Below are 16,044 nucleotides of genomic sequence, written 5' to 3'. Positions count from 1 at the left end.
CTCGCTCCCGAAACCTCAATCAGGAGGCTTCTCCTTTATCCTCTTCCCATCGATGCTCCTCAATACTCTCCTCTTACAATTGGTCGGGAAGAAACCAATTGCACAACTCTCATTGGCTCGACCATATGAATTAAACTCGGCCCACCAACTCTTGAATTCCCCCAAAAATGGTTCAATGAAGTGAAACGGGGAAGTCAATCTCTTCATCACACTACGATTTCTTCGCCCATAAATCCTCCTTCTAGTTCTTTTAGTCAAACTTTTAAACCTTAACACGTCCCGAATGGAGATTGAGTACGGTTCGTGTTTTGGTTTTTCACAATCTAGGTGAAGTGTCAGAAGGACCAAATCACTAACTACTTCATGGGTCTCCTTACAAAGCTCTTTCTCGATCCCCACACTTGGCTCGTTATATATTAAATCTTCAAGCAGCTTTAGTCCGTAGTGGCAAGGTCCATCAACTCTTCACCAAATTCATCCTTAAATTCGTCCTCCCAAGAGGGAACATACTCCTCTACTCTATGCTCCTCCATTACGGTATCTTCATTCTCACTCAGGGTTTCAAACAAAGGTGGATTCAAAGGTGGAATATATTCCAAATCATTTCTAATAGCGAACAACACATCGTCCATTATTGATTCCAGTTCTGGGGTTGGCTCTAATATATTTCCCGATAAGTCTTTATACCCTAAGAAGTTCCCCATTTGATCATATGCAAATTGGTATGGAGGAGGCTTTGCCACAAGTGATTCCCATGGAGCTTTCCGTGCCTCGACTTCTATCCTCCTTCGCTCATAAGCATCATGTACCCAGTGATCTCTGCCACACACTTTGCACCATGGCATTCCAACGTGTCGTCCGAACATATTTCCTTTAAAGAACACTCAAAAGAAAAGGATCACGGGCACCAGATAAAAATAGAATAAAATACTAAAAATAAAATTAAACTAATTAAAATAACTAATCTAATCTAAATATACGAAAATACAATAGGTAAATCCCAACTCGGGTCGTTCTCAATACGCCTCTAACCGTGTCCCCGGCAACGGCGCCAAAAACTTGATGTGGGTATAATGATGCTCTCACAACTAAGCTTTAAATTTATTAAACAAGACTCCAAAAGAAACCACACAAAACCCGACAAGAACAAAACCCGCTCTCGCGCGATCTTAATTCTAACAAGTAAAAGTAATGTGACGAGTTTACTTCTTATCACCTCTCGGTCTCTAAGAAGGTGTTTCACAACTGATTTTATCTAATTAATTTACCCACTTATCCCTACGGTTTGATCACCCCGCAAACAATCTCTAGACACAAAGTAAAGAGTTCAAACAAGCTAAAATCAATCAAAACCTATTCAATTAATCAAAGCAAGAGGTATATGAGTATAACTAATAAATTCACAGCCACTAAACACAACCTAATTCAATGTTAAACCAAACTTTTCATTAACAATTCAAACCATGATGATCAACAATCCATAAAACTCATTAAAACCTAACAATATCATCTAACCTAGGTAGAACTAATAAGTTTAGCCAATCATAATCAATGAAAAATAGATGAAATAGATATAAATGATAAACATGTTCATATAAATCTGATTACAAAAGGTTTGAATGCTTAAAAACCAAAAACGAACTCACAAACGTTAAAATAGTCAAAACCGACAACCGAAGGATAAAAGATGTAACCGTAAGCTTGTCCTCCTTGGTTTCTCCTCTAGAGCAGGTGTGGGATGGCTGGAAACTTGAATAATTTCGTTCATAGGGTTTTAGGGTTTATATATATGTTTAAACACCTCCTTCCCTAATATAAAATAGGTTAAAACAAGCCCACTAGGCCCACTAGAAGACAAAATAGATGTGGTAGCTGATTCTTGAACATTCTTAGCAGCCTTGGGACGTGTTGGAATCTACCACATGATTCTTGAATGGTATGACCTGGTCGCGTAGCTCGAACATGACATTTTCTGAGGTTTTTCGACTTTCAGCTCGTTTATCTTCGTTTTTGCGTACCGGCTTCATCCGAGCTCCGTTTTAGCTGATTCTTTTTTCATTTGACTCGTTTCTCGCTCTCTTCAACATGGGACCTATCACATACACAAACATGTAATTTAATGCAAGAATAACAAAATAATTGTTAATGTTTAAGCACAAAATAACATAAAAACTATTAGGAAAACATGTGTGTTTTACACCACATCATTCAAGTTAATTAAAAATACCTCCTTTATATTAATATATATTTTATCCGAAGAGACCGGGAGGTGATTTGGGTTGTGGGGTACCATAGTATTATTAGGTAAGGTGAGACTGGGAGGTGATCCAACCCTTTAACAATTGAGCTTCACATGTCATTAGAGTTCTAGGGTGTTGTTGGTGAGGCCGGGAGGCGATTCAGCTTATTTTAGTGGTCTTTAGTGTCATATTTTTTTAAGATATTGTTTTTCAACCAAGTCAAGTTTGTTAACTATTTATTTAACTAGTAGGATTCCATTACCTAGGTAGTCGTTTCTCATATTAGTAAAACCCAATTTTTATAAAGTTTTATTTTTAGTTTAATTTTAATTAGTTAAGTTTTATTAGTTTAATTAATATAAAAAAATTTATAAAAAAATCAAAAGAAAGTCTAGGTTAGTAATCTTTTAGGTTTAATAATTAGAGTTTACCCATAGTGTCCTAGGTTCGATATCCGTTCTTACTTGCTAACTACATTGCGACCGGTACACTTGCCGATTGTGTGTTTTTTTTAGGTGAATTCAGTAAAACTTGGTTTTAAATATTATATACGTTTTTCACACGTCATTGAACACAAAATCCATAGAGATATCCTCTCATTTCCAAACAGGGATGTGTGGTTGAACGAGCAAACCAGAGGGTCGTTGGTGCTCGACCTTAACCTTAGCGCAAGTAAGGCATTTTCCCACATATAATGCGATGTCTTTCTTCATACCGGGCCAACAAAATATGGTCCGCAAATCAAAATACATCTTATCCGCACCGGGATGAATGTAATATCGAGACTTATGAGCTTCGTCCATGATGAATGTGCGAAGATCGTCATGATTAGGAATCCATAAACGATCGAGGTAATACAACAAACCATCGCGCTTAGTTTCAAGTTGATTCTCGACACCACAGGACATTTCTTCGTACATATTACCCTCGGTGACAGAGACATGTTGGGCTTCAAAGATACGAAGTTCGAGATCAGTTTGAATGGTCACACAATGAAGTAGAATTTTTTTCACATGGGTCTTTCGACTAAGAGCGTCGGCTACAACATTCGCTTTACCAGGATGATAACGAATTTCACAGTCGTAGTCGCTAAGTAGTTCAGCCCATCGTCGTTGCCGCGTGTTTAGATCTTTTTGGTCGAAAATATGTTGAAGACTCTTGTGGTCGGTGAATACCACACACTTAGTGCCATATAGATAATGTCTCCAAATTTTCAACGCGAATACAACGGCACCGAGTTCGAGATCGTGCGTTGTATAATTTTTTTCATTAACCTTAAGTTGCCGTGAAGCGCAAGCGATAACTTTACCTTCTTGCATAAGGACACAACTGAGACCTTGATTGGAAGCATCGCAATAGACAACAAAATCCTCATTGCCCTCAGGGAGTGCAAGGATCGGTGCATCGCAAAGCATGCGCTTAAGAGTTTGAAAAGCTTCATCTTGCTTTGGCCCCCATACATAAGGTTTATCCTTATGAGTTAGTGAGGTTAGGGGCAAATCGATCTTGGAAAAATTAAGAATGAAGCAACGATAATAACCCGCAATACCAAGAAAAAACGAACTTTAGTAAGAGTGGTTGGAGTTTTCCAACTCTTAACGGCTTCGATTTTGGCTGGGTCAACGTGGATACCCTTTTCGTTTACTATATGCCCTAAGAACGGAATTTCCTTCAACCAGAATTCGCACTTTGAAAACTTAGCATAAAGTTGTTCCTTCCTTAAGAGATCAGGGACGGAATGAAGATGTTTCTCGTGCTAGGCTTTGGACTTAGAATAGATAACAATGTCGTCAATAAAAACAATTACGAATTTATCTAAGTACGGTTTGCATACGCGGTTCATGAGATCCATAAACACCGCGGGTGCATTGGTTAGCCCAAAAGGCATAACCATAAATTCGTAATGCCCATAACGAGTTTGAAAAGCGGTTTTTGGTATGTCATCTTCATGCACGCGTAGTTGATGATAACCCGAACAAAGATCAATCTTTGAGTAGCATGAAGCTCCTTGGAGTTGATCAAAAAGATCGTTAATACGAGGCAAAGGATAGCGATTCTTGATTGTGAGTTTGTTGAGCTCACGGTAATCAATGCACATATGGAAAGATCCATCTTTCTTCTTGACGAAAAGCACGGGTGCGCCCCAAGGAGATGAACTAGGGTGAATGAACCCTTTATCCAAAAGTTCTTGGAGTTGGTTAGACAATTCTTGCATCTCAGAGGGTGCAAGACGATAAGGAGCCCAAGCAATCGGGGTTGCACCAGGCACGAGATCGATTCGAAATTCCACATCACGAATAGGAGGGAGGCCAGAAACATCATCGGGAAACACCTCAGGATACTAGCGAACAACAGGAATGTCCTCAATTTTTCGTTCCTTCTTTTCCAACACATGGGCTACGAATGCAACATACTTCTTGCGTAAGTACGTTTGGGCTTGAAAAGAAGTGATAAAATTTAGGCTCAAGGAAGAAGGCTTTTCACCAGAGACACGAAGGATTTGACCATCAGCAAGCGGGATACGAATGAATTTCTCGAAGCAAACAATTTTAGCGCGCTGAACAGATAACCAGTCCATGCCTACTATGATGTCAAAACTTCCCAATTGCATATGAATGAGATCGATTGAGAACTTGTGGCCATTTGGACTTAATTTGCAATCTCGAATAACCGAATCAAATGATACAGATTTACCATTAGCTACTTCAACAGCATACGAGTTCTTAAGCTTAGATCGGGGTTTAGCAAGTAAGGGTTCAAATTCAAAAGACACAAAGCTCATATCGGCACCGGTATCAAATAAAATGGTTGCAAAGTGGTCGTTCACGAGAAACGTACCGTTCACCACATCGCCGTTTTGTTGAGCTTGATTGGCGTTAATCATAAAAGCAAGCCCACGATTTTCTTGAGGAACTTGAGCAGCTTGAACGATTTTACCACCTTGTGGTGCAGGAGCTAAAATTGCGGATGCGGCTGAACTTGAGCTTGGTTAGCCAACAATGGTGGAACCTGTGGCTGATAAGCTTGCTGGGTTTGATACGTCTGAACCTGGTACAGCGGAGCTGGAGCAAGCTGAAGTGCATTCACATGTGCGAGTCGTGGACACGCGTTGCGAAGGTGGTTAGGGTCACCACAATTATAGCAAGCTCGCAATTGGTTAATGGGTTGAGCATATGGTGCAGGGAGAGGGTTGGGTTGAGCAAACCATTGAGGAGCAGTAGGTACAATAGCAGTTTCACGACAAGCGATGCTAAGATGCCCAAAACGGTTGCAACGAGTGCGTTGGCGGCAAACAGCATTGGCAGGGTGATGACGCCGACAAAAGTTGTAATACGGGTGGGGTCCGTTGTAGAGCTTCTTGGGTGGTGATGCAAGGTTAGTTTGAGGTGGAGGTGCGGTTTGTTGAATTAGCGCATAGTTCTTGCGCTTCTTGCTATGGTGGTGTGAGGAGAATGCAGGCTTGGACGACTCGGGTTTCGATTCTTTGACTCGGTAGTGGGTTTATCAGCAGGTTTCTTCGATCCCTTCAGTGTCAAAGTCCCGGCTTTAACATGATTATTAGTTAAAGTTGAAGCAAGGTTGATTGTTAGGGCCGACCCATGGGGAGGGCGGAGAGGGCAACGGCCCCAGGACCATCCTCCCATGGGGCCCTATAGGAGTTATATTTTAGTATGAAATTTAAAGCTTATGAAAAAAATTTCCGGCGTACTGGTAGTGGCTGCTTCAGGTTAACAAAGAAAGAAGAAGAACAAAGAGAGATGAGGAGGAAGACGAGGGTTAAATTTAGTCCAGATGGGCTTTTAAAGGCCTAGTAAATTTAAAAAGATAAAACCCAATATTTTAACTTAAAATGTTTGTTAGGTAAATAGGGTTGTAGGCATCAGGCAATTGCCCTGCAATGTCCATCAAAAAGAAATGAGTTAGGTGCATGTATTTAATTTGATATTTTATTCTTAAATATACTATATATTTAAATTCAAAGTTAAAATCAAAATCTTCGTATTTTCCAATTAGGATTTTTAAAAGATATTAAACTTTTTTATTTAATTCAAATACCATTTAATTTATATTTTTAGAACACCTAAACTAACTAAAAGAAATATAAAAATCACGGTTGCAACGGGAAGTAATTTACGTAACTCAAAGGTTGCTTTTTTGTATACGATCAACACCAATTGTCACAACTCGCAATCTTCAGACGCCAATCTCCTAATCAGACTTACCGGTCACAACTGAAACTTGTTAATCAGAATGTTATTGACAGAGTTGGGAATTGTGAATTGCAACGATAAGCTTGAACTATGTTTTAATTTTTAATTTAATGAATTTCATGTTTTGGGATTGTTTGATTAGGGCCCAATTTTTTTCACGTCCCGGGCCCTAGAAGTTTTTTGTATTCTCGGGGACGGCCCTGTTGATTGCGTCACCAAGTTCTTTGGGAGAACTACTCAAAACATTATCTTGGATTTTTCTCGGTAGTCCCCGAATGTACTTATCGATGGCACGCGAAGTTGGGGTAACAAGGTGAGGTACCAGCACACTGAGTTCATTGAAACGAGAAGTGTAAGCTGCGTGCTCATCACTCTCTTGTTTGAGGTTCCAAAATTCAGCTTCCAAATTCATAAGCTCACTGGGAGGCAAGAACTGCTTGGTCATCAGTTCTTTCAATTCGTCCCATGGCATAGCCATGGCAGCTTCGGGGTTGTCTTTTCCTTCACCCACCAGGTAAGTGCCCCTTTTTCAAAGACACTTGTAGCAAAACGGGTTCGCTTATCATCGGGACACTCAATGTGGAGGAATTTGCTCTTCATTTGTTCGTACCACTGAAGTAGGGCAGTGGCACCTTCAGTCCCGTCAAACGCTGGGGGTTTTGTGCTGGTGAAAGTCTTATACGAACAAGGAGATGGTTTAGGCTCGCATGAAGCAGAGGCAATACTAGCAGAAAGGTTCTTGTGAATTTGGGTCATCATATCGGTAATGACCGCGGCTAGTTGTTTGGTGATATGAGCAGTTAACTTGCGGCTAGAGGTTTAAGAATAACGGCGTTTGTTGAAATGGATAGACATTCTGCGAACAATAGTAACGGAATTCGTGAGACTCGGAATAGGGTATGGTATAAAAAAAGAATCCTTGTTAAAGTTCGCTATAAAAGAAATAAATAAATAATATAAAAAAAATTAAATAAATAAAAATCATAACAATGGTAATAAATATGGTGTGGAACTTAAGAAACTCGAAATCAAACCGAAAGCTGAGTATTCGTATACAGACTTCCAGTTAAAACACATTGTAAAACATAAAGGAGTGCAACCATATTCTTTTCACAAAGAGAACACGATCGCGGTGAAAACTTAAAGTTGTGATTCATATGGCGTTGAAAGTGATATGCTTTGGCCTAATAGGGTTCATGCCCTTTCCTAACTCTCCAGGTAAGCAAGCGGGTCCCGCGTCTGATTGGGATTTATACGCATTGCTTATCCTTAGGTTTCAATAACCTTGGTGTCAAGAGTTTCGGAAAACAAGCACGTACCCCTTCCAGTTACTACATACCCGCCATAACGAACCATCTTTAAGAAGAAGAAATATCGGAACACCACAATAAAATCGATTATTGAAAATGTTTGGAAAATCTTTGCTTTTAGGCATAAGTCTTGGACTTGTGTGTGCTTTGTGTACATGAGGCGTAAATGAATTGAAAATAAAATATTAAGCAAGTGCATTGAACAATCACATAAGGCCTATATAATTTTCTAATCATGCAACCTAAACAATTAAGCAAACAAACTATAACTAACTAGAACACTATGTCTAATGTCCTATCTTATAGTCACGGCTCTGATACCAATCTGTAACACCCCGGCTTTAGCAGAATACGCCCGGGTGTGACGTACAGATTGCCCAAAACACATGTGACACTATTAAATGACAATAATATCATTAATTCATTCAAATCCCAAGTACACAATTTGTTCAATAAGACAAATATAAAGGAGAAAACAATAAAACACATCTTCTTGTTTATTCTTTAAGTAACCTAACTTCTAGTGTATTTCGCCATTTCATCCTCTAATGTAAGTACCTGTAGCATATATATAAAATAAAGTCAACTAATTGAATAGTTGGTGAGTTCACACAAGTTTGATACAAGTACATAAAAACCATACAATTCCATGAAACTTGGTGTAGTAATAGCGCAAGCAATGTCTTTTCCATTCGGTAACAACCAAATGTACTCGGTCGGGGGTCCCTGTTCCACTCATAACATCGAGGTCCTGAGTGCATGGGGGGGAGTATGATCATACTTATTGAGGAAACCATGAGCAAGTAAGCAAATAAGCACACAAGTCCATGTAACGAATTGTAGTTTGTAATAATAATTAAACAAAATTTCATTGTTGATAGGATATATATGCTCCCCCAAAATAGTAAAAAGGGTAAAAAAGGGGGTGTGAGAAACTCACCTTTGAATTGGGATGACAAACTTGACAATGAAACAAAAGTGCGTTATACGAAACCGAACGATCGAATCTCACGAGCTAAAATAATAAAAAACACAAGAATTACTAACTAATTTTATGGAAAATAAAGGGTTGGTTTATAAGTATTTTGTTACACATTTTTAAGTGTATTAATATTTAAGTTAACGGGTTTTTCATGAATTTTTTAATATTACTTATAAGTTGAATATTAGATTTTAAATCATATTTACAGAATTTATCGTTGTCGGTTAGAATTTATATAGTTACAACGTTATTATATATATATTATTTAAATAATTATTTAACAAGTTTTAACGAGTGATTTAGTTTGTAAAAGTTGATTTTTGAACGGAAATTTGTTAACGGAAAATTATTTATCTATAAAAATAATTTTATTTATTTTTGTTTGATTATAAATATATATTTAACTTATTAAAATTGATAAACAAATGGTTTTTAAAAGAAATAAAAGATTTGTTGTGACCCAGATTCAAACCCGGGTCACCATGCCCACACAACACACACACAACCACTGGACTAATTTAGTATTGTTGTTAGGAAATGGAAACAATTAAATATAAACAGCAAACCCAAACTTCATCTTCCTCATCCTAACCCTAGGGTTTCAATTCCCTTAAACCAGACCATGTTCCTTAAATTAGGGTTAGGGGTTTTGTTTGTCGGGTCAAAACTAAGAAAATCCATCTATCAATTACCTTTAAAGCTACCGGAATGAGGTCGAACAGTGAGTTGCCCGGAGCGAAATTATAAGAACGAATTGGTGATAATAACGAGTTTGTTTGTGTATTATTATGTTTGTAGCACGTTTAGGAAGATATTAGGATACTATTTATAGCCTCAATTGATCCGTTGGAGGTTTAATTCGAGTTAATGAAATTTTTAATATTATCCGGCGGTTTGAGGTTGGAATCCGAACGTTGAGGTGTTATTACGCGTAATGAGGCTTGATTAATCATTAAGGTGATGGAGAAACGAGTTTATATCATTAAAATTGATTAAAAAATGGCGTTTTGGAGAGATTTAATGGTCGCCAGAACTTTTCTGCCGTCGCCGGAATTCGGCCTCGCCGAAAAAACGTGAGGAAGATGGGAAGGGGCGGCTGGTGTTGTTTATTATTATTATTATCATATTATTATTTAAAATCCAAGTTTCAATTTAAGTCTCTAATCTTTGTATCAGCTTATATTTTGTTTTTAAACTTAAAAAATCTTTAACCCTTTAACTTTATAATTATACAAAACTAGATTAGAACTTGGTATGATTTAATATCTTTAGATTGTTTTCATTTCATACGCGATAAATTTAAACTTTGATTATTTTATAGACTTTTATAGCTCGGAGATTCGTTAATTGAATTAAACAAATAGAAAAATAAACGAATAATAACTATAAATCATCGTAGTTAATATTAAATGATAAACGACAAATACGGATTTATTGAAACGACATAACGCGTCGGTTTAATGAATACAAATACAAATATGAATACAAATAAAAATTGACAAATATCACAGGTGTGACATTGATGAGACCCATACCCGTGAATTCGGGTCAAATGCATGAGAAGCCTCCATTTAAAAATCAAGCAAATCCGGTGACTCCAAGAAAAGGGGAAGCGACCACATCGCGACACGTCGGATTTTTGGATCTTCGTTTATATTATATATATATATATATATATATATATATATATATACATATATATAGATATGGTAAAGTTAAAATACAAAGGACAACAAAAATGAGAAGGGTGAGAAGGAATCAAGTCCATGATTTTAGATTTGAATGACTAAGATTAATTTAATAAATAAAAATTGATGGAAATGACATGAAGGTAATAACCCATCTTTGTTGACTTTCTCTTTCCACATGCAAGGTATATGTCAATTCCCCATCATTTTAAAATGCCCGTAACTTTTTCATATGACGTTATTTTTTTTTAAAAAAAATCACCATAATAATAAGCGTTTTTTTTATCTTAATATGAGTATCATATTGTTATATAAAAATAAAAAAAATTAATGGGTTTTTTTAATTTTGTTTTTTTGTTGTTCATTGTGTCTTTAGTTAAGTTTTCATATGAATTGTATTATAGATTTTGATCATTATATTTTTCAATTGATACTCATATTAAAGACAAAAATTAAAACAAAGATTACGTCATTGTGTGGTTTTGTTCGTACTTTTAGTCATTTTGTAATACGTTCATTGTCTTATTCGGATTGACATATGACAAATTCATTTAATTTGAGAAAAATAGCGTTCATTGTATATTACGTTCAAGTCATTGTGTAATATGTTGTTTCCATTGTGTTTTACGTTTCAAGTCATTGTGTAATACGTTCATTGTCTTTTATTCGGATTGACATATGATAAAATCATTTAATTTGAGAAAAATAGTATTGCGTTCATTGTATATTACGTTCAACTCATTGTGTAATATGTTGTTTCCATTGTGTTTTACGTTTCAAGTCATTGTGTTATATATATTCACAATTGTGTCTTACGTTTTAGGTCATTGTGTTATACGTATTCACCATTGTGTCTTACGTTTTAGGTCATTGTGTTATACGTATTCACCATTTTGTTTTACATTTCAAGTTATTGTGTAACATGTATTAATCATTGTGTTTTATGTATTAGATAATTTGTTGTTATTTTATCATTATTTTTACATATTATTATTACACAACGGTGTTATTAGTATTTAAAAAAAACATAATGATGAGTTGAAAGACACAATGACGAAAAAATACAATGACAAAAAAAGACACAATGGTTTGCGAAAAGACACAATAATAAGCGAAGAGACACAATGACGTAATTTTTGTTTTAAATTTTATATAACAAAAATCATACTCATATTAAAGATAAAAAAACGCTTGTTATTATGATGAATTATTTTTTAAAAAAATATCATACGAAAAAGTTATAGACATTCTAAAATGATGGGGGTATTAACATGTGTTTTGCATGTGTAGAGAGAAAATGTGTATAATTACATATATACCCTTTTTCTTTTGCTTCCCACTTGACACATGTCAATTATTTATGACTTCTCACACTTCTCATTTTTGTTACCCTTTATAGAATAACTTGACCATATATATATATATATAGATAAAGGATCAAATACAATAATCCCTTATCATACAATATGTACGCGAGTTTGTACACCATCGATTTCAAAAAAACACGTGACCTTCCCCTGCTCCAGTGCTTTAATCCTCTGCTCCCATCAACTCTAATCCACTGCTCCATAGATTCCGTACACGTTCACCCTCACCGTCACCGTCCAATGATTGCATCCACCGTCGTGACCGTCGAGGTACCGTCATGAACACCATCTTCCTCGTCACGCCTTTTTCACGGGTCAGTTGATAAAATTGACCAATTGAAATTGAAATTGTTGCGCTAATTGATCAATTAAACTTTGAAATTGGTCCAATTAATCATCAATTTGAAGTTTCAATTGATCAATTTTGATTTTTGCAGAAACCCAGTTGCAAACGTTCCATATTTTGTTCATATGATCGAATCAATGATCAAATTAACGGTCGATTGACGATTGTTTGATGATTATGAGATTATATGAAGTGATTTCAGTGTTCAATTTCATGTTTACATGTGTTTAATTTTTTAATGTTAGTTTTAGAAGTTCTGAACACCCAGAACTTCTTAGAACTTCTAAACTTTTTATCAGAACTTCTAAACCATTTTAAACACCCAGAACTTCTTAGAACTTCTAAACTTTATCAGAACTTCTAAATTTTTTTAAACAACCTGAACTTCTTAGAACGTATTAGAATGTTTAAAGATGTTCATTTTTTTTGAACACCCAGAACATCTGTGAACGTATTAGAACGTTTAAAGATGTTCTTTTTTGGCCAGAACGTTTAAAGGTATTCAGTTTTGTTTCAGAACGTTTAAACATAATATTTTGAATCCTAATAAGAGCTCGATTGAGTGCGTTATTTCTGCAATTCCATAATCAATTGATGTTTTTGTTAGAACTTCTAAACCTTTTTGTTAGAACTTCTAAAGTTTTGGTACAGAACTTCTAAACTTGAACGTTTAAAGGTGTTCGTTTTTTTTCAGAACGTTTAAATGTACAGCGTCTTCAGTTTTTTTTAACATCCAAAATAAGTTGCAACTGTAAAATTGAAGGCTCAAATTTGTATAATTAGGCAAAAAATTGAAGAACAAACAACAATCGTTTGTTTAATTGCAAAAAATGTTTGAAGTTTATTCGCAGGTAACGAACATTTTTTAGGTTTAGATAACTCAAGTTAGTTTGATGTCAATCTGTAGATTAGTTTGTTATGGATCGACGATTGAATTATATTGATATGGATGGACGTCTGATGAATCAATTGATGAATTAGATTGTAGAATTAGATTTAGGTTATTTACGATTATGCCACCACGTAAAAATTAAATCAACGTTCGCGTACCTAATGTATGATAACTGATTATTGTACAATAACTCACCCCTATATATATATATATATATAATATAATATAATATAAACGAAAACCCAAAAATCTTATGTGTCGCGATGTGGTCGCTCCCCCCTTTTTCGGAGTCACCAGAATTGCTTGATTTTTAAATGAAGACTTCTCATTCATTTGACCCGAATTCACGGGTACGGGTCTTATCAAATCCATATATTTCTTAAATGGGTTATAACATCTCATTAAATTAAAAACTAATCTCACCAAATATTTGATATAATAATCCTATAAAGTAGTGATATACTAAAAATCAATATCTGATTTATTTAAAAAAAGATAAATATTATTTATAATTAAAAAACTAATTTGTAGTAAAATATATAAACGGATGTTTGGTCTTATCAAACCCATATAGCTTTTAAACCGGGTTATAACATCTCATTTTTTTGTGAAACAATTTATCATCAAATTATAAGTATATTATTAACTTTCATATAACAAAAAGAATAAAAATTCAAAAAATAAATAAACATTAGAAACAAATAATATAAAACACCCCCTAATACATGGGATAAAAACTAATACATTATATAAATACTAGTATATTATATAAATACAGATAAGATAACAATGACAATATCAATATAGTAATGAATTAATTTCCATGCAAGGACATGATAACAATTTTATTCTTACGTAATAAAAGTTAATCGTCTAGAATAATAATAAGCATGCAACGCATACACATATTGAAAATAATACTCAATAATAATCCTATTCTATTCAAATTTTAAAAAATTTAATAACCCATTGCCGAAGCTTCTAAACATGACCCCCAATTTTGAATAGAACAAGTCTCCCATAAAACCCTTAAAACAACTAATAATCACCAAAATGCATTTTATATTCCATCTTCATCAAAAATCTTCATCTTCATCTTCTTCAATTCACCATCTAATCTAATAATCATAATACAACATGCCTTCTGTATCTGTAAAACTCTACAGTCTTATTTACAAATTCATCTTAAACCGCCAATTACAAACCCTCACTCAAAACCCCAACACCAACAACAACAACAATCAATTCGGCGTCGTCTCACGCGCTGATGAATCCGTCACACCTGCAAACCCTAGCTTCCACGACGGCGTTGCCACCAAAGATATCCACATCGACCCATTAACCTCTCTTTCCTTACGGATCTTTCTACCCCAATCCGTACTTACCGGCTCAAAAGGTTTTAACTTTAACCCCAATCAGACTCATGGTGTTTACGCCGGGTATTCGCCCGAACTGGGTAATAATAATAATAATAATATACGGAAGCTGCCGGTAGTTTTGCAGTTTCATGGAGGTGGGTTTGTGACGGGGAGTGGGGTTTCGGTGGCCAATGATTTGTTTTGTAGGCGGGTTGCAAAGGCGTGCGATGCGATTGTGGTGGCTGTCGGGTACCGACTGGCCCCCGAGAGTAGGTTTCCGGCTGCGTTTGAGGACGGTCTGGAGGCGTTGAATTGGTTGGCGAAGCAGTCCAATTTGGCAGAGTGTCGGGTTTCGGGTCGGGTGGAGTTGAGACGCAGACTGATTGTTGATGGGTTTGGCTCCGAGATGATTGAGCCGTGGATCGCTGCTCATGCCGATCTTTCCAGGTATTGCTTTTGTAACTCGTATATTTTGATTTTTATTACATAGATCAATTTCATGATTAGTTATTATTGAATAAGCCTCCGAGCTACTCGACATTGGCTCATTAAAAACTCCAATTCAGCCAGCTTAAGCAACTAGTAAACGACCTTGAGCTCGAGTTCTAACCACTCACGAGCCTTTTTATTTAATGTATTTATACAATGTCTATTATTATTAAGGAGCTTGTTAATAAAATGATCAATAAATGAAGATGTTGCAAATATTTTGACATATTAGTGTGGCCATGAATAGGTGTGTGCTTCTTGGATCAAGCTCGGGAGCAAATATTGCAAATTACGTGACACAAAAGGCAGTGGAAGCTGGGAACCGTTTGGACCCGATAAGAGTAGTGGCTCAAGTCCTTATGTACCCTTTTGTAATTGGAAACACTCCCACTAAATCGGAGATCAAGTTGACCAACTCTTATCTTTATGACAGAAGCATGGTGGTTTTAGCATGGAAACTTTTCTTACCGAATGATCAGTTCAATCTGGACCATCCAGCTGCCAACCCTCTAATGGCGAAAATACCCTTAAGACAAATGCCACCTACTTTAACGGTAGTGGCTGAACACGACTTTATGCGGGACCGTGCGATTGCGTATTCACAGGAGCTTAGAAAGGTTAATGTAGACGCCCCTGTTTATGATTATAAAGACGTGATACATGAGTTTGCGACTTTTGAGATGTTTCTTAAGACACCAAAAGCTCAGGCGTGTGTTGAAGATATTGCAATTTGGGTGAAGAAGTATATATCAGTTAGAGGCCTCGAGTTCTCTTACTAATAAGGGTAGAATTGGAAATTCAGGTGTTGCAGACCGGAGTTTTGAGTTTGTTTGGCCTGCTGAAAAGTTTCTGTTATTGAGTAAAATAACATGTCCAAATAAACGAAGGTTATTTTGCTCAATGGTACACGAGGCAAACAAATATCGTTCTGTGTATATACATTACCCACGAGTGATGAGTTAGCTTATTTGAACCTTGTCTGTTAGAGGTTGCGAACATGATTCTATTGATTTTTTTGTTTGTTTATTGTTAATAATGTGTAATAGTGTATAGTAAAAACCATGGTTTTTTCCTTACTGTTTTCATAAACCATATATTCTTGGCATGTAAACATTATGATTTTGTATTTTTGTTTAATTATGCATTTTTAATATCCAATTA

The 16,044-nt window shown here is 35.9% G+C and overlaps 1 protein-coding gene across 1 annotated transcript; it reads left to right on the top strand.

Moving 5' to 3' along the window:
- The first annotated feature begins 14,121 nt into the window (after positions 1-14,121).
- On the top strand, positions 14,122-15,729 carry LOC143569005 (putative carboxylesterase 16). The gene is made up of 2 exons (XM_077055017.1): positions 14,122-14,841; positions 15,131-15,729. Exons 1-2 carry the CDS (start codon positions 14,174-14,176, stop codon positions 15,660-15,662), a joined length of 1,200 nt encoding a protein of 399 aa, XP_076911132.1. The 5' UTR covers positions 14,122-14,173; the 3' UTR covers positions 15,663-15,729.
- Positions 15,730-16,044: the final 315 nt, after the last annotated feature.

The sequence above is a fragment of the Bidens hawaiensis genome, unplaced genomic scaffold (genome assembly GCF_021521415.1).
Source record: "Bidens hawaiensis isolate Kalapana, Puna unplaced genomic scaffold, B.hawaiensis_p1.1 tig00024292_1, whole genome shotgun sequence".
Classification (NCBI taxonomy): Eukaryota; Viridiplantae; Streptophyta; class Magnoliopsida; order Asterales; family Asteraceae; genus Bidens; species Bidens hawaiensis.
The sequence above is the reverse complement of the archived record's forward strand: the minus strand, read 5'-3'. Positions and strand labels throughout refer to the sequence as shown.

Excerpts from the sequence above, each read along its gene's own strand:
- LOC143569005 (XM_077055017.1), top strand. The coding sequence starts at position 14,174 with ATGCCTTCTGTATCTGTAAAACTCTACAGTCTTATTTACAAATTCATC. Across the intron at positions 14,842-15,130 it reads GCTCATGCCGATCTTTCCAG|GTGTGTGCTTCTTGGATCAA; the intron begins GTATTGCTTTTG and ends GGCCATGAATAG.